This window comes from Micropterus salmoides, unplaced genomic scaffold, assembly GCF_014851395.1.
Source record: "Micropterus salmoides isolate LMB-PRFRI ecotype aquatic unplaced genomic scaffold, ASM1485139v1 Ms_hic_scaffold_8, whole genome shotgun sequence".
In the NCBI taxonomy this organism is placed as follows: domain Eukaryota; kingdom Metazoa; phylum Chordata; class Actinopteri; order Centrarchiformes; family Centrarchidae; genus Micropterus; species Micropterus salmoides.
In genome coordinates this window covers 6,096,075-6,113,464 of record NW_024044570.1, presented here as the reverse complement: position 1 = coordinate 6,113,464, position 17,390 = coordinate 6,096,075, and the positions used below count along the sequence as shown (strand labels likewise).

Sequence of the window (17,390 nt, the reverse complement as noted above, 5' to 3'; positions counted from 1 at the left end):
GAAACATTTTTGAGAATTCTGTCTGTATGTTGGAGCTCTTTTAATCCAGTGCCTTCAAAATGTGATTCAAACCAGTTACATGTGTCTGCTATTAAATGGTGGAACTGTTGTCTCTGCAACACACAGACAGAATGTGCATGGTTTTGCCCATAAACACAAGGAGTGAAACGATAGAATTCACCCCATAGTCTGGATTGGATGCAACAAACCCTGGGGTGAAATGTAACATGATGTAACAGGGAAAATGAAAAGAAAATGATATTGAAAGCGTTTTATTCAATAGTTGAACATTATTGATGTGTAGGGCTGATCCAAATATCTTAGTTACTTGGAGTCATATTAGTAACGTGCTTGTTTCATGCACCATCACAGTGGTGATGGACATATGCCACTCCTGGAGAGCAGGCGTCTTGGGCCCACAGAGAAGCTTACAGGTTTTAACATTTGAACATAACAATAAAACAATTAAACATTAATGTTTGTGTTATTTGTGTGTATTTTTTTCTTTTTAAAATTGGCTGTGCCTGCCACAGGGTGCTACTACTTGTTCCTGATTACAGAAATTGGACATGTTACAACTGTCCTGTGTTGCAACCATCCCCCGGTGTCCCCTAACTATTCTAACTATACTGGATGTGAGGTTGTTTTTATGGAGCTGCTGTGTGGTGGATGGAGTCAGATGACAGATAGATCCTGGGAGTGCCAAACCTCAAGCCCAGGCTCACTTTCCTGACTGGAGAGATTGAGAGACAGAAAAACATACAGACAGAACAAAAACACACCCGCACTTCACCAAAAAACAACAAAACCCACCCTGACACACGTAACTAGGCAGCCAGCCACGGCGGAGGGTTCATGACTATACAACATATAAAATGGAAGTTGATTGTTTCACTTTCATTCCATTGGTCTCTGCAGAGAAAGTTGCCCACTTACAAGAAATCACATTACTAACTGCTGTTTACTCTGTGACCACTGTTCTCTGAGTGAAAGGAAAAGTGAGAAAGGAAAATGTTATCAGTCCACCTAGATTGATAGTCCTTATGTACAGTTAAATAAAGCTTTGACTCCTCATGTGAATGCTTAATAGAGCAACATCTGATTTAAACCAAACTGCACCAGAAAAGTGAGATTTTACTCCTTCCCACAAACTTAAGAATTAAGAGTTATTAATCAAACTTCTTTGACTTAAATGCATCTCTCTAAAGCTGCTGTTAAATCTGTATCTCTCTCTCCTACTGCCTGTTTTCTCCTCCTTTCTCCTCCTACTTTCCTGTGCTGGACAACAGGTTGTTTAAAATACAAATACAAAAAATACAAATAGGCCAGTACAGTATGTTTGAATTTTTGACACAAGTCTAAAGAACAAGTTACTACATAAAGTAATGGATTTTTTGAATTCAATATAATTTGACTACATCAGAGTATTTTTCACAGACTGGCTTCAGAGACAACCCACCCACTGGCTTTTCAAAATAAAGCTGAGGAAACAAATACGTGGCCAAATTTGTGGGTTTTCTTCTCGCCCTGTTAGACCTCCCTCAACAGGAGGCCATAAGGACGGATGGCCCTTTCTACCATCTTCTGCTCTTCTGTCACTGATGTTCCTTCTGGGATGGAAACCAGCCAGTAATCTCCATTGTTTCTGTGTTTCTGCCTGTACGCAGGGTTGATACGATTCTGCAGAACCACTTTGTATCTCTTGCCATCATTTTTGGAGGTGAATGTTTTGGCGTAGTTTTTTGCTTCAGTGATGTTTGGAGTAGAATAAATCCCCCTGCCATACAGCTGCCGTGGGCCTGGCTATTAAAAACAAAAATTGGCTTTAACTATTTGATTATATCACTAGGGTTTGTAGTTATGCAGTCATTATTAATTGATCATAATGATAAATACATTACAAACAGTTAAATACAGTATTTATATGTGGTTGTGCCGGAAATAGAAACACCGTGATTATATTCTATATCTAGATCTTTAACATAAGACTTTTGTGATGGTTTACAGATAAATTTTTAGTTTTAAAAAGCACATTTATGTTTTAAAGTTATTCCAAACACAGATGGTTCATCATTTTATGTTTAAGCTTTTAGTTTTAGTTTGAAACTACTGATTGCTTTAATGATGTTCCTTTTTTGAGCATTATTCTGTTGTTGCTGTACAAATTTACTTCCAGTATTTAGTTTGCTCTTGCTGACAAAATAATCTGATTGGCACACCTGTTTGCACGATGTGCTTAGAATACCACACAGCAAATTTGAAGGTCAGGGAAATAACAAACTACACAGGGCCCCATGTGTCAAACCTTAATAATGTTACAATTTTATGTGTATCTCAGTAAAGCAGTAACAAAGGTGTTACATTGTAGTGTATTAACATTTACCCCTGACAATAATTGATATATAATCGAACCTTGTAGAATCCTGCGATGATGCCTTCAGCACCTTCCTTTGATGTCCCATGGTAGGAGACAGGCCACTCTCCTGGCACTGACTCTGTGCTGCGGTATCGGTTTCCCAGCCAGGTATTTCCATCATACTTATCCAGGACCTTTGACAAAATAATACATCAGAAGTTTTGTTATTTTATTGTAGTGACATTAATTGTTATGAAGATGTGCATTTGACTGTGTAAAGTTAACAAGATTTGCCATAGAAAGATATAAAAGTTAAACTGACCCATGATATCTTCAACAATGAGTAACAGCAGGAAAAACAGGATGGAGCTAAATATATCAGGTACAACTTTAATGTGAAAGGGCTTACTAGTGGTGATGAACACACAGCTAAAAGGAGAGTAAATATTGCAGTTATACTGATTGATCATTTTGATAGAATGTGTAAGTAGGAATGTGTTTGCTAATATATTGACCATACCAAATTTCTAGCACAGTGATATGGTCGTTTTGGATCTGAGAGCTTGTTTTGACTATTTTTGCCCCATAATTAGCAAAAGATTTATTACTGCATCTAATTTGCTATATTATTATTTCTATTGAACTTTGCTTTCTGGGGTCAGTGAAGGTCAAGGGTACAAGCCCTGTTTTTTTGCACAACACAATTACACTCCCAAAACCCCAAATGTCCCTGCACCTCACTTGGTTACATTCAACAAAATTTGCAGTTAAGTGGAAGGATATTCTGGGATTTAATGTCAAGTAAAACAAAAGCATATTTACCCTGAGGGCAAAACGCTTCCAACCACATGGGCGTTCATACACCTCTCCACCTCTGTAATAAGTCTTGGTGTCTTTCAAATGGGTGAAATCATAGTCATAATTTGGATGAAAGAATTCATTCTCGTCGATAAGGAAATGTTTTCTTGTTGGCATGTCCACTTCGTCAAAGCCTTCTACCTGTACACCATCTTCCAAGAAGCTTTGGAGCCTGGAAAAGGTGGATCTTGACACCAGGCTGTAATGTTGGGTGGGGGGGGACATGCAATTTCAAAGCACATTAGTAGTCTCTTCTTACAGTCATAGCTAAATTATATCTAGACTGCTCGTTCACAACATTTTCTGCAAACAGGACTATGTATTTAAAAACCTTCTCATGCCTGTTGTAGAATAAAGTTTGTTACACTACTGTGTAACATTTTTGTGTATAGATGATAACAAAACATCTCATCTCCAATAATTACCTGGTTTCATCTGCATCGAAGATTGTTGGGATGAAATTCTTGATGGACAGGTGCTGCTGTGCTGATCGTCCATCAACTACATCTCCGTTATAACCAGATTGTGATCCTGCATTTTGTACAGAAGTTACATTGGCATTGAGGAGTATGCCCAAAGCTTCTAGTGCTATGTCTCTACCGATCATCTCTACAACTAGTTATAGTATGAAAAAGTAGAACACTGCCTTGTTTGAAAGGAATGTCAGAGGTTTCTAAAGTGGAAATGCAATAAACGGACTGAGGAACTGAAGCTCATATATATATGAGCAGACACTTCCTGTTGTGGTTGTACTTGTTTCCCTGTGCTGTGTCCATGTTCCTTTCTGGGTAGCAGCTCTCATTTCTAGAAATCTGGCCAAGTTTATTAGTGGACCAAATCCATGACAACCCAGAGTTGAGACCAGGAGGCAGAGTCGCAGTCTAACACACTTCTCTGCTCCTCCATTTCAGGAGTTACTTAGTGAAAATCCTATAGTGACGGTGTCTGTCCCCCGATCATCGAAATTATTTAAATCAAAGGTAAACAGAAGAGGAGCTGTGCATAAAAACCTCATAAAAATACACCCGCACTTCACCAAAAGGAAGGAAATAAATAAAATCCACCCTGACACGCGTAACTAGGCAGCCAGCCACGGCGGAGGGTTCGTGACTATACAACATATAAAATGGAAGTTGATTGTTTCACTTTCATTCCATTGGTCTCTGCAGAGAAAGTTACCCACTTACAAGAAATCACATTAAGGTCTAACTGCTGTTTACTCTGTGACCACTGTTCTCTGAGTGAAAGGAAAAGTGAGAAAGGAAAATGTTATCAGTCCACCTAGATTGATAGTCCTTATGTACAGTTAAATAAAGCTTTGACTCCTCATGTGAATGCTTAATAGAGCAACATCTGATTTAAACCAAACTGCACCAGAAAAGTGAGATTTTACTCCTTCCCACAAACTTAAGAATTAAGAGTTATTAATCAAACTTCTTTGACTTAAATGCATCTCTCTAAAGCTGCTGTTAAATCTGTATCTCTCTCTCCTACTGCCTGTTTTCTCCTCCTTTCTCCTCCTCCTTTCCTGTGCTCGACAACAGGTTGTTTAAAATACAAATACAAAAAAATACAAATAGGCCAGTACAGTATGTTTGAATTTTTGACACAAGTCTAAAGAACAAGTTTACTATATGCAGTAATGGATTTTTGGATTGAGTATTTTTCACAGACTGGCTTCAAAGACAACCCACCCACTGGCTTTTCAAAATAAAGCTGAGGAAACAAATACGTGGCCAAATAAATCAAAAGGTAAACAGAAGAGGAGCTGTGCATAAAAACCTCATAAAAATTACCACAAGAGCAATAGTGCAAACTAATAGGAAAATTAAATGTGGACTCTTAAACATCAGATCTCTCTCTTCTAAAGGTGTACTAGTAAATGAACTAATATCAGATTATGATATTGATTTTTGTTATAGTGTACCGAGCACCTGGTCCGTACTCTGAATTCTTATCTGAATTTGCAGAGTTTTTGTCAACTTTCGTCCTTAAAACGGACAAAGTTATTATTGTAGGGGATTTTAATATTCATGTGGATGTTGAGAATGACAGCTTCAGTACTGCGTTTATCTCTCTGTTAGATTCCATTGGCTTCTCTCAGAGTGTTCATGAACCGACTCACTGTTTTAACCACTCCCTCGACCTTGTTTTGGTGTATGGTATTGAAATTGAACATTTAATAGTGTTCCCACAGAATCCCTCTTTGTCCGACCACTGTTTGATAACTTTTGAGCTTTTGAGCTGAACTACACGCCATTGGGCAAAAATTTCTACACAAGATGTCTGTCTGATAGTGCTGTAGCTAAATTTAAGGATGCGATTCCATCAGCTAATTCCATATGCTAATTTCAGTCCCTCCCAAATCGATCATCTTGTTGATAGTGCTGCAGGCTCGCTGAGAATGACACTCGACTCTGTAGCCCCTCTAAAAAAGAAAATAATAAAAAACAAAGTCGGCCCCGAGGGGCTGGTCCCCTTGGCGAAGTTCACGGAAGCTTGGCGAAGCCTCGCGAACATTTCCCCGTGGGTCCTGTGCACAGTAGTAGATGGCTACGGGCTGCAGTTCCAGGTTCGCCCCCCCAGATTCTGCGGGATGATCGGGACTACAGTACACGCAGAAAAGAGCCAGGTGTTGGGACAGGAAGTCCGCTCTCTGCTGAAGAAAGGGTCCATAGAACTAATTTCCCTGCCGGTCAGAGAAGCCGGCTTCTACAGCCGATACTTCCTGGTTCCCAAGAAGGAAGGAAGATTGCGTCCGATTTTGGATCTGCGGTCCCTGAACCAGTCTCTGAGGAGATTCAGGTTCAGGATGCTTACCATCACAGCCATCATCAGCCACATCCAATCCGAGGATAGTTTTGTCACGATAGATCTGGAAGACGCTTATTTCCACATCTCCATCCGTCCCTCTCACAGGAAGTTCCTGAGGTTTGCCTTCAGGGGCACGGATTACCAGTATCGGGTTCTTCCGTTCGGCCTAGATCTCCCCGCACGTTCACCAAATGCATGGATGCAGCTCTGGCTCCGTTGAAGCTCCAGGGCATCCGCATACTGAACTACATCGACGACTGGCTCGTCCTGGCACAGTCTCGAGAGTTAGCGGTTCGGCATCGAGATGTCGTCCTCGCCCACCTTCAGCGTTTGGGGCTGCGGCTCAACGCGAAGAAGAACGTGCTGACACCCGCCCAACGGACTGCGTTCCTAGGGGTGGTATGGGACTCAACGACGATGCGGGCCCACCTGTCTCCCGCACGCATCGAGTCCATTTTGTCCTCAGTGACCAGAGTGCAGTTAGGCCGCGCCATCCCTGTAAAACACTTTCAGAGGGTGTTGGGTCTTCTGGCAGCAGCGTCCAGTATAATACGTTCCGGACTACTGCACATGAGCAGTGGTGGGTAAAATCCAAGGGATTCTCCCCTAGGGGAAATCCGCTCCGTCTGATACGGGTTACGAGCGGATGTCTTCGTTCACTGTCTGTATGGAGGAAATTTTGGTTCCTGTCCCAAGATCCTGTGTTGGGAGCGATCTGTCGCCGAACAATTATTTCAACAGACGCCTCACTCATGGGATAGGGCGCGGTCATGGACGGCCGCTTCGTGAGAGGCTCCTGGGAGGAGCATCATTTCTCTTGGCACATAAATTGCCTGGAAATGTTGGCGGTTTTCAGAGCTCTGAGGAGTTTTCTGCCCGCCCTCCGCGTACGCCACATCCTTGTCAGAACCAACAATACGGCAGTGGTGGCCTATTTGAATCACCAGGGGGGTCTGCGCTCGCACCCGTTATGCAAACTGCCACATCAGATCCTCCTGTGGTCCCAGTAGAGACTGCTGTCCCTCAGAGCGACATACGTCCCTTGGACCCAGAATCAGAGAGCAGACCTGCTGTCGAGACAGGGACTGAGGCCCGGGGAATGGAGACTCCACCCCCAGGTGGTGGAGTTATTATGCATAAACGTGGACTTGTTTGCGTCCCGAGAGACGGCGCACTGTCACCTGTGGTTCTCCCTTTCGTCCCCAGCCCCGCTAGGGTTGGATGCCATGGTGCAGACATGGCAGAGGCTGCGTCTGTTTCTGGAGCGGGTCCACCAGGACGGCGTCAGTCTACTACTAGTAGCCCCGTTTTGGCCGGCACGAGAGTGGTTCTCGGATTTAATATCGCTCCTCGAGGGCCCGCCCTGGCAGGTCCCTCTGAGGAGAGAGCTGCTGTCCCAGGCGGATCTTTCACCCGCACCCTGCCCTGTGGCAGCTATGGGTCTGGCCCCTGAGGGGGCGCAGTTCCTAGAGGCGACTCGACTGCTCCTGTCGTCAGACGCTGCTCAGCTCCAGAGCCCCGTCCACGAGAAGGATGTACGGCCTAAAGTGGAATGTGTTCACCACCTGGTGCAGAGAACGGGCGGTGGACCCAGTTACCTGCTCAGTAATTGTGATACTGGAGTTCCTCCAGCACCGTTTCTCCACCGGCCTCTCCCCATCCACGCTCAAAGTGTATGTGGCTGCCATTGCACCATTCCACGCCCCTCTGAGTGATGGGCCCTTGGGGAGGCTTCCATTGGTTGTGCGCTTCCTCCGTGGAGCCCGGAGGATGAGACCCGTGACTCGTTCCAGGGTTCCCACCTGGGACCTGGCAGGGGTTCTCGAAGCGCTGGCTGAGGCCCCCTTTGAATCCCTGGAGTCGGCTGAGGTCAAGCACCTGACCCTTAAGATGACCTTTCTTCTCGCTATCACCTCTCTGAGGAGGGTGGGGGATCTCCAGGCACTTTCGGTGTCTCCCCGATGCCTGGAGTTTGCCTCGGGGAGGGTCAGGGCCATCCTGCACCCTTGTCCAGGTTATGTCTCTAAGGTTCCAGCCAGACTGGCAGGGTCCACGGTGCTGCAGGCGTTTCATCCCCCACCTCATGTGACGGTGGAGGACGGGAGACTTCATCTGCTCTGCCCTGTCAGAGCACTGAGTATTTACACTCTGAGGTCTTCCCGGTGGAGGAAATCAGACCAGCTCTCCTCCTAGTCGTCCCCGAGAAGGGGAACGAGACACTGCGTCGGTCCACCACACCTCACCCCGCCTGGAGTGTCTTGCTTCATAGAAAGGGCTAATGTGTCCTATGTGCCGGCGTGCTTATATACCCCCTCCGGTTACGCCATCACACACTACCGTTCTAGTAACACCAATAGGATTGGAGTAGTTTCATTCATAGTTCAGCCCTGCCACGCCCAGAGGCGTTCTCATAGTGTCGTCACCGACGCATTGTCTTGTTACATACGTAACCTGAGACGTTTCTTTTCAGCACTGTAGCCAGGCTGACAGAGAGTCACAGCTCTATTGAGCCAAGTATTCCCATAACTCTCAGTAGTTACGACTTCATGAGCTTCTTTAATGATAAAATTCTAACTATTAGAAACAAAATTCACCAAGACCTGCCCTCAACTGGCACCAACTTATCTCCAAACTCAGGAACCTTAGAAACAGCTGTACAACCAGATATATGTTTATATGACTGCTTTGCTTCCCTCAATCTTTACCAACTAACTTCAATACTTTCTTCATCTAAACCATCAACCTGCCTCTTAGACCCCATCCCGACTAGGTTGCTTAAAGATGTTTTACCCTCAGTCAGCACTTCTATTCTAGATATGATCAATCTATCTATCTTCATGCCAAAGTTAGTCATGGAGTTCCTCAAGGATCTGTCCTCGGACCAATCCTCTTCACTTTATATATGCTTCCTTTAGGCAATATTATCAGGAAATATTCCATAAGCTTTCATTGTTATGCAGATGATACTCAGTTATATCTATCGATCAAACCAGATGAAACACATCAGTTAGCTAAACTTCAAATGTGCCTTCAGGATGTTAAAACCTGGATGACCTGTAATTTTCTAATGATAAACTCAGATAAAACTGAAGTTATTGTTCTGGGGCCTAAGCACCTCCGTGACGCATTATCTAAAGATATAATTTCCCTTGATGGCATCGCCCTGGCCTACAGCACCACTGTGAGGAATCTTGGCGTTATCTTTGATCAGGACATGTCGTTTAAGTCTCACATTAAGCAAATTTCAAGGACCGCCTTTTTTCACCTACGTAATATTGCGAAAATCAGGAACATCCTGTCTAAAAATGATGCAGAAAAACTAGTCCATGCATTTGTTACTTCTAGCCTGGATTACTGCAATTCCTTATTATCAGGCTGCTCGAAAAAGTCCATTAAGACTCTTCAGTTGATCCAGAATGCTGCAGCACGTGTTCTGACAGGAACCAGGAAAAGAGATCACATTTCTCCTGTTTTAGCTTCTTTGCATTGGCTTCCAGTAAAATCCAGAATAGAATTTAAAATCATTCTTCTTACCTACAAAGCTCTTAATGATCAGGCACCATCTTATCTTAAAGAGCTCATAGTACCTTACTACCCCACCAGAGCACTGCGCTCCCAGAATGCAGGGTTACTTGTGGTTCCTAGAGTCTCCAAAAGTAGACGAGGAGCCAGAGCGTTCAGCTATCAAGCTCCTCTCCTGTGGAACCAGGTTCCAGTTTGGGTTCAGGAGGCAGACACCATCTCCACATTTAAGAGTAGGCTTAAGACTTTCCTCTTTGATAAAGCTTATAGTTAGGGCTGGCTCAGGTGAGTCGTGAACCATCCCTTAGTTATGCTGCTGTAGGCCTAGACTGCCGGGGGATTTCCCATGATGCAGTGAGCTCCTCTCTCCTCTACTTTCTCTCCCTCTGTATGCAACCTCATCCCATTATTGCATGTTACTAACACAACTTCTCCCCTTTCTGGTAGTCTTGTGCTTTCTCGTCCCTCTCCTCTCTCCTCCTTCCTGCAGGTTTTCTGGCTCTGGAGCTGTGGAGTCTGGATCTCTATTGTTATTATTGTTATTATAATCATTAACATTACGATTGTTATCATTAACACTACTATAAATATCTATACTATTTTTCATTCAGTCTATAGCAACATCACCTTTACTGTCTGTACCTCTGTGTGTGTATATTGTGTAGGCTGCCTCCCTCCCCTCTCTCTCCTTACATCCCTCTTTTTCTCTCTGTTCCTCTCTTGCCCTCTCCCTCTCTAGACCTGCTCTTTTATGAAAAGCGCTGTGAGATAACTGTTGTTGTGATTTGGCGCTATAAACAGTTATAAATGTTGTATTCTTTATTAATAAGCTCATCTATAATGTGCTTAAAAATTGTATTGTCATACTTTATAAATGATCGTTTCACTATTTATAAATGAAGTTTTATTTTAATTACAAACCAGTTATTAATGGTTCAAAACTCCAAGACCTGCACTTCCAGAGATCTGCTGTGATTGGACCAGCAAAGGGTTGCTTGGATGTTCTGTTGAAGCTGTTACAGCCATTCGTTCATAAAAAAACACATCTTTCTTATCTGCTAGTGTCCTGTAATCTGATGTGTCAGTCCTGTTGAATCGGATCCAAAGCAGCTGGTCGCACCATTGACCGCGCATCATCTCTGGGACTGGCTTGCCATCTGCATCCAGCCAAGAATTGACCTCTAAGCTAACGTTACAATCCAGGCTCTCAAAAACCAGTCTGCACATAAAGGACAGAATAAATCAGATAAATCATCACAGTCAATGCTTCAATAAAGATCTCATCCAGTTTGTCAAAACTCAATATCATCACCGTGTTGTCCAGAGATTCTTCTTAAGTTTTACATTGTTATACCAAAGATTTATAACTTTATCAGGAAGCATTTAAGCAAGACATCACTACTATAAACTGATTAAATTTCTCCATCTCTCAGCATTACATTTCATTAAATTACAACCAAAAAATACTTAAAAGAGTTTACACATTTTAGGTAAAGAAATTACGACTTTACATAAAGCTGAACTGTATTATCATAAATATTGTAAATAAAAATACCTCTGAAGGTGCTACATGTGCTTACACATCCAAAAAGTAGGCTACCTCCAGAGAATAGTTTGAAACCACAACACAACAAAATACAAGTGCCGGTCATATAATTAGAATATCATCAAAAAGTTGATTTATTTCAGTAATTCTATTCAAAAAGTGAAACTTGGATATTATATTCATTCACTGACAAAAAGTCAGTATTGACTTTTTTAATTTGTTTGTTTGCATATGTAACGTTCCATTACCAAACGATTTTTATTAGTTTTATTTTAAGTCTAACCGGATGTCGCTAACTTGACCAGACATTGCATATTTATTGTTGCTAACTTGACCGCTGTTAAAAAGCTGAGACTTAAAAAGCCTAACTGAAAATTTCCAATTTAATGCTTTGTTTGGCCTAGATAGTCCTTACATTACAGGGAAAATACTTATTAACACACTCACACACTATTACTAGGCCTACATGTCTAAATCATATAGCCTATAAGTGCATGCAAGTAGGTACATCTAAATAGTTCATTAATCATTTCCTTAAACTTTCTGTAATTTATATATATATATGATATTTCAATGGAATGATACTTTTTATAAAGTATAAAATACAATCACATCATTGATGAACTGCTGGTTATAGATGATCTGTCTCAAGGATACAGTACCTGAGGCTTTTACCCAGTAACGTAGCTGGGGCATCTTTCGGGTTGTCTTAGTAGCATCCTTTGAGTTTTGCCACTAGTAGATTTACAAGTTATGCTGAGATTGTTTATATTCTTCCTCGGGAATGTATAAAAAAACAGGCAGTTATGTAATAATTCTTGCACTTTCCAAATGGTCTTATTAAAATAATTAAAATAAAACTTCATTTATAAATAGTGAAACGATCATATATAAAGTATGACAATACAATTATTAAGCACATTAAAGATGAACTTATTAATAAAGAATACAACATGTTTATGAATGACTTACTAATGTGTATTAATGTAAGAACAATGCTTTATAAATGATGAATTCTGTATTTTACTAATACTTAACTAATGCTTAAGTTATTATAAAGTACTACCCTTTTGGGTTCTCTAGTTCTACTCCGGGAGTGCTCCAGCTAATTGCTTAACGAGGTCCACCTGGCCTTGGAAGGCGGCCTTTAAAAGTTCCTGTGCATGCGTAAGAAGGGAAGCTTTTTGGTTTGTGACTGCTGGTCTTGTTGCCTCTCAACCAGGCAGTTTTGTGTAATGGTCTTTTGTTTTTGGTTTTCTTAATTTATGGTCTTCTTATGTTAATAAATTCCACTGATTTGGTTGATTCAAAGGTGTTTATCTGTGTTAAGTTTAGGTCAGTGTTGGAGTGTTATTCGGCTCTTGTAGCCACCAAAGGGTGGGGCGTAACACTTCCTGAAATTATTAACATGTATATTGCAAGTTGTGCTGTTAAATGGAAAAGCAGTCAAATTAAACCGCAAATTATTCATAACAAGTGTCCTTGGCAGTGGAATGATAGGAGATACCTGTCAGGTTGCATTCTGTTTTTTTTCTATAGTTTCACACAGTTAATGTCATTTTGATGAAATGTTGCGGGGATACAATTTTACATGGGACATAGTTATCCAGTTGCTGAAAACCTTTTTGACTGATGAGAGACTGATAAGGTCATCTTACAGCCGAGTGTACACAACACGTGCATAAAAATACATAGACACGACTGTATGCTCACAATCTGATCCAGTGATAATGTGTTTGGTGATTTGCACATGAAAAGGCTTTGAGGTTTAAATACAGTAGATTTAAAATTTTATAGATTTAGATATAGCAGATGCTCTATAACACAAAACTGACTGGCTGAGAGGCAACAAGACCAGCATTCCCAAAAGCATGTAAATGCCAAGATGTTAGTCTTCCGATCAACTTAAATAAAAATATTAATGTAAAATAAAAACAGCTGCTGACTGAACTGTTAGATTTTACAAAGTTTTGATTATTTTGAGTTTGGAGTTGCACGAGCTCAGAAATATTTAAGAACAAGCAGGTTTCCGTGTTGGTGGACTGAGAACAGCAGCACATGAACACGCAAGAGCATGAACGTTTACAGCAGCAAGACAGAGACAAATAAAAGTACAATCAGGCGCAGAAAACACTTTTGCTACCTTTAACTATTTTTATCATCTAAAACATAATACTCTGCACCGGTTTGCATCGGAGGTATTCAGAGGAAGACCAGGATCACATCACTGATTTGTCAGACAACTTTTTACCTGGATGACATGTTTACAATCTATTAGCTATGTCAAGTTTCACTGTTATTGATTATGACGGGCTGAGTGATGTGTTTGTGTACTTTTTCCTCTGAGTCTTGCTTCTACAAATGTTTCAAGTCACCAAACCCTCTTAACCACAGTTACCCAATGGTAAAAATGAAAATTTGACTTGAAGTCACATCTTCAACACCTTTGAGACGTCTGGAGATGAATCACAAAAACAAACAGTGAGAGAAAGAATCAAATACAGAAACTGAAGTCTTACTTTAGTTTGAACCAAAATATTTAAATTAAAACTGATTAGTTCATTAGTTTGGGCACTACACTCTGAAAGGTTTGGTCTTATGATGGATGTACTGAAAATATCCTGTCCTCCTGTAGCGACAGGAGTTGTTAGCGCTTCCACCCACGAGATGGCAACGACGACTAGTTCTCTTGTCACTCTTGATGAGACATATCTGCAGTTTATGTTAAAAAACATCCCAGCATTCTTCAGACTTGGTTTCGGTACTACACTGTGTATTGCTGTTGCCAGTCTCCAGTCTGCAGCATTTAGAAAGGAAGTAGTTTCACTTTTGACGCTGTTGATCTTTCTGTTGAAATCACAGTAAGGTCCTAACTGCTGTTTACACTGTGACCACTGTTCTGAGTGAAATAAAAAAGTTATCAGTCCACCTAAATACATAGTCCTTATATACAGTTAAAGTTGTGACTCCTCGTGTGAGTGCTAAATAGAACGATAAATTCTGATTCTAAACGTTCATATGAAGTGAGATTTCACTCTTGCACACAAATTGATGAATAAAAGCTATTAATCAAACCTCTTTGACTTAAATTACATCTCTCCAAACCTCTGTTTTTTATTGTTCTGTCTGTGTGCATTAATATAACATTTCTTTCTCTGTCTTGATGTTTTCTCCTCTCGTGTCCTCTCTTTTGAGCACTGAGGCTTTGCTGTGCTGGACAATCAGCCGTCCTGGGACCTCCCCCTCTCCATTGGCTGTCGGTGGATAATACTTTGATTCTGAACCAGGAGACTCTTCACACATACAAACGTAGAATATACAAATAGGCCAATACAGTAAATTTGTATGTTTGACTCAATTCTTAAGGACAAGATCGCTTTTTCTTCTGCATTTTAAATTAAATGCTTTTGCTAAATAGAAAAGCATACAAGCATAATATAATGAAACATTCACCCACTGTGTTCTCTTTAGTATGGAGAGACGCTGATATCAAATCTGTTTTAAATTGTGTTTATTAAATGCAAAATGGATTTTTTTAAATGGAACAAAGGAAGAAGAAATTTCAGGTCAGGAAATTCATATTTTACACATTCATCTATATATTCAAATGAGACATCATTATTTTTGACAACATCAGACTATTTTGCTTAGACTAGCTGATACAGTTTATGCTTTAAAGACAACACAGCGCTGGCTTTTCAAAATGAAGCTAACAAAACAAATTTGTGGGTTTTCTTGTGACCTTTCTCGCCCTGTTAGACCTCTCTCACCAGAAGGCCATAAGGACGGATGGCCCTCTCTACCATCTTCTGCTCTTCGGTTGCTGATGTTCCTTGGGCGATGGGAACCAGCCAGTAATTGCCGTTGTTGTGTTTCTCTCTGTATCTGGGGTTGATACGATTCTGCAGAATCACTTGGTATTTCTTGCCCGTCTTTTGGGAGGTAAATGTTTTGGCATATGGGATTGCTTCAGCGATGAATGGAGTAGAATAAACCCCCCTGCCATACGCCTGACCTGGTCCTGGCTGTTAAAAAGAAATAATAATTACAACTGATTAACGTAGTATAATTTCTTTAACTGATAACATCACTAGGGTTTGTATATATGTAATTACTTATATAGACCCAAATCATAACAGAATTTTTCTCAGGGCACTTTTCACATTGAGCAGGTCTGGACAGTATAATACAGTATTTCTTGCCGATGAAATATAGAAATAGAATAGAATAAATAGAAACACCAGCGTGATCTTCTTCTTCTTGATCTTCTGACGTAAGACTTTTTTGTGATGGTTCAAAAATAATGTTTGGTTTTAAAGCGTATTTATGAAGTTAAAACCACTGTTACTGGCTCAAACATTTCATACAGTATGAATCAGCTAGAGCTACCAGATACTGTAGAACAACTCATTTTCATTTATAGATCAATTCAGACTGCTGTTCTGATGTTATTCTGTTGTTGCTGCACATATAAATCATTGTTTGTCGTGTTTATTTGCTCTTGTTGACAAAAGCATCAGGTTAGCTGCTGACTGTTGCTGTGCCAGATCCAGACATGTTTCTGAGACTTCTAATATCAGTGCAATGTCTAAAACCCATTTTCTACCAAAATACCAACATCTCTCTTTGCGCTTTTCCCGTTGGAAGAAACCTCTGGTGGTATTCTGAGATGGTCAGAATACCACCAGATGAGCAAGGTCAGAGCAACACATAAATACATAGGGGCCCTTGAGTCATACCTTAATTATGTTAAAATTGTATGTTTAACTGACTAATGCAGTTACAAACATGTTACATTCTACTGGATTAATATTTACCACTCATAATAACTGATATATAATCAAACCTTGTAGAATCCTTCGATGATGCCTTCAGCACCTGCCTTGGATGTCCCATGGTAGGACACAGGCCACTCTCCTGGCACTGACTGTGTGCTGCGGTATCGGGTTCCCAGCCAGGTATTTCCATCATAATTATCCAGGACCTGTGACAAAATATAACAATCACAATTTTTTGTTGGTCTTTTCTTTTTTGGGGATTTTCAAAATATGTTATTATTTCTATACATCCATTCAACAAAAAATTGCTGTTTCATAAATGAGCTGGAAGGAAATTCTGGTATTTAAAGTCAAGTAACACAAAAGCTTATTTACCCTGAGGGCAAAACGCTGCCAACCACATGGGCGTTCATACACCTCTCCACCTCTGTAATAGGTCTCGGTGTCTCTCAAATTGGTGAAATCGTAGTCGAATTGTGGATCATAGAATTCATTCTCATCGATGAAGTGACTTCTTCCTGTTACTGTTGTAATTTCCACGTAGTTCGCTGGGGCAGTGCCCACCACCTGTGCACCATCTTGCAAGGATCTTCGGAGGCGGACAAAGTTGGATTTTGACACCTCGCTGTAATGATAAGGGGGTGGGGGGCATGCAATTTTAAAGCACATTAGTGGTCTCTCCTTGCAGTCAGTCACATCTGAATTACATCTATACGTGTTCACGATTCATTCTGCAAACAGGGATATATATTTACAAACTCTTATTGCAGTTGTAGAGTAAAATCTGTAAACCATAGTGTGTAACATTGTCAATTTCTTCTCTATGCAATAATAGTATCAGATCTCCAATAATTACCAGCTATCATCTGCATCCAAGATTGTAGTGATGAAATTCTTGATGAACAGCTGCTGTGGTGCTGCTCCTCCATAGCCAGATCTGGGGTAAGCAGCTGGTTGTACGTTTTGATGAGTAGTTACATTGGCGTTGAGGAGTGCGCCCAAAGCTTCTAATGCAACGTCTCTACCGATCATCTTTACAGTTAGTTAGGCTACAGTATAAAGTATAAAGTGGAAGTTTACTTTGAATGGAAAGTCGTGTCTTCTTTCTCCTTTGTGATATTGAAAATTAACAAACTAACTGAGGAACTAAAGCACGTATTTATAAGCAGACTCCTCCTTACATTATTGGCAATCATTTACAGAGATGATGCAAAATTCCAGATAAGAGAACTGGTCAAGAGTTCACTTCACAGTTACTTGCATAGAGGTGTTGCAAGTCTGTGTGTGACATAATTATTCAGCAACTAAAAAAATCATTATCACAAAATCAGCACAGTCAATTCTGCTTCAAAAATGTATTGCTGTGGATCTACATTATTTAAGATCAGATTGTGTTTCATGTTGTTATTTGATGATCTGAAACATTTCAGTGTGACAAATATGCATATATATGTGTGTTTATTTGCTGCTCTTTATATGTGCAGAGATTTATGTGAAGTGATCAGTAATTGTTTTT

General features: G+C 40.8%; 2 protein-coding genes across 2 annotated transcripts; both read right to left on the bottom strand.

Annotated features, from left to right (window-relative positions):
* Nucleotides 1-286: 286 nt before the first annotated feature.
* Nucleotides 287-4,102, bottom strand: LOC119893362. Its single transcript, XM_038705475.1, has 4 exons — nt 3,640-4,102; nt 3,179-3,413; nt 2,413-2,550; nt 287-1,803 (listed from the first exon to the last, which is right to left on the bottom strand). The coding sequence occupies exons 1-4, from the start codon at nt 3,819-3,821 to the stop codon at nt 1,531-1,533; spliced, it is 828 nt and encodes a 275-aa protein (XP_038561403.1). The 5' UTR covers nt 3,822-4,102; the 3' UTR covers nt 287-1,530.
* A 10,488-nt stretch (nt 4,103-14,590) lies between these two features.
* On the bottom strand, nt 14,591-17,013 carry LOC119893361. Its single transcript, XM_038705474.1, has 4 exons — nt 16,731-17,013; nt 16,250-16,499; nt 15,943-16,080; nt 14,591-15,121 (listed from the first exon to the last, which is right to left on the bottom strand). Exons 1-4 carry the CDS (start codon nt 16,904-16,906, stop codon nt 14,852-14,854), a joined length of 834 nt encoding a protein of 277 aa, XP_038561402.1. The 5' UTR covers nt 16,907-17,013; the 3' UTR covers nt 14,591-14,851.
* Nucleotides 17,014-17,390: the final 377 nt, after the last annotated feature.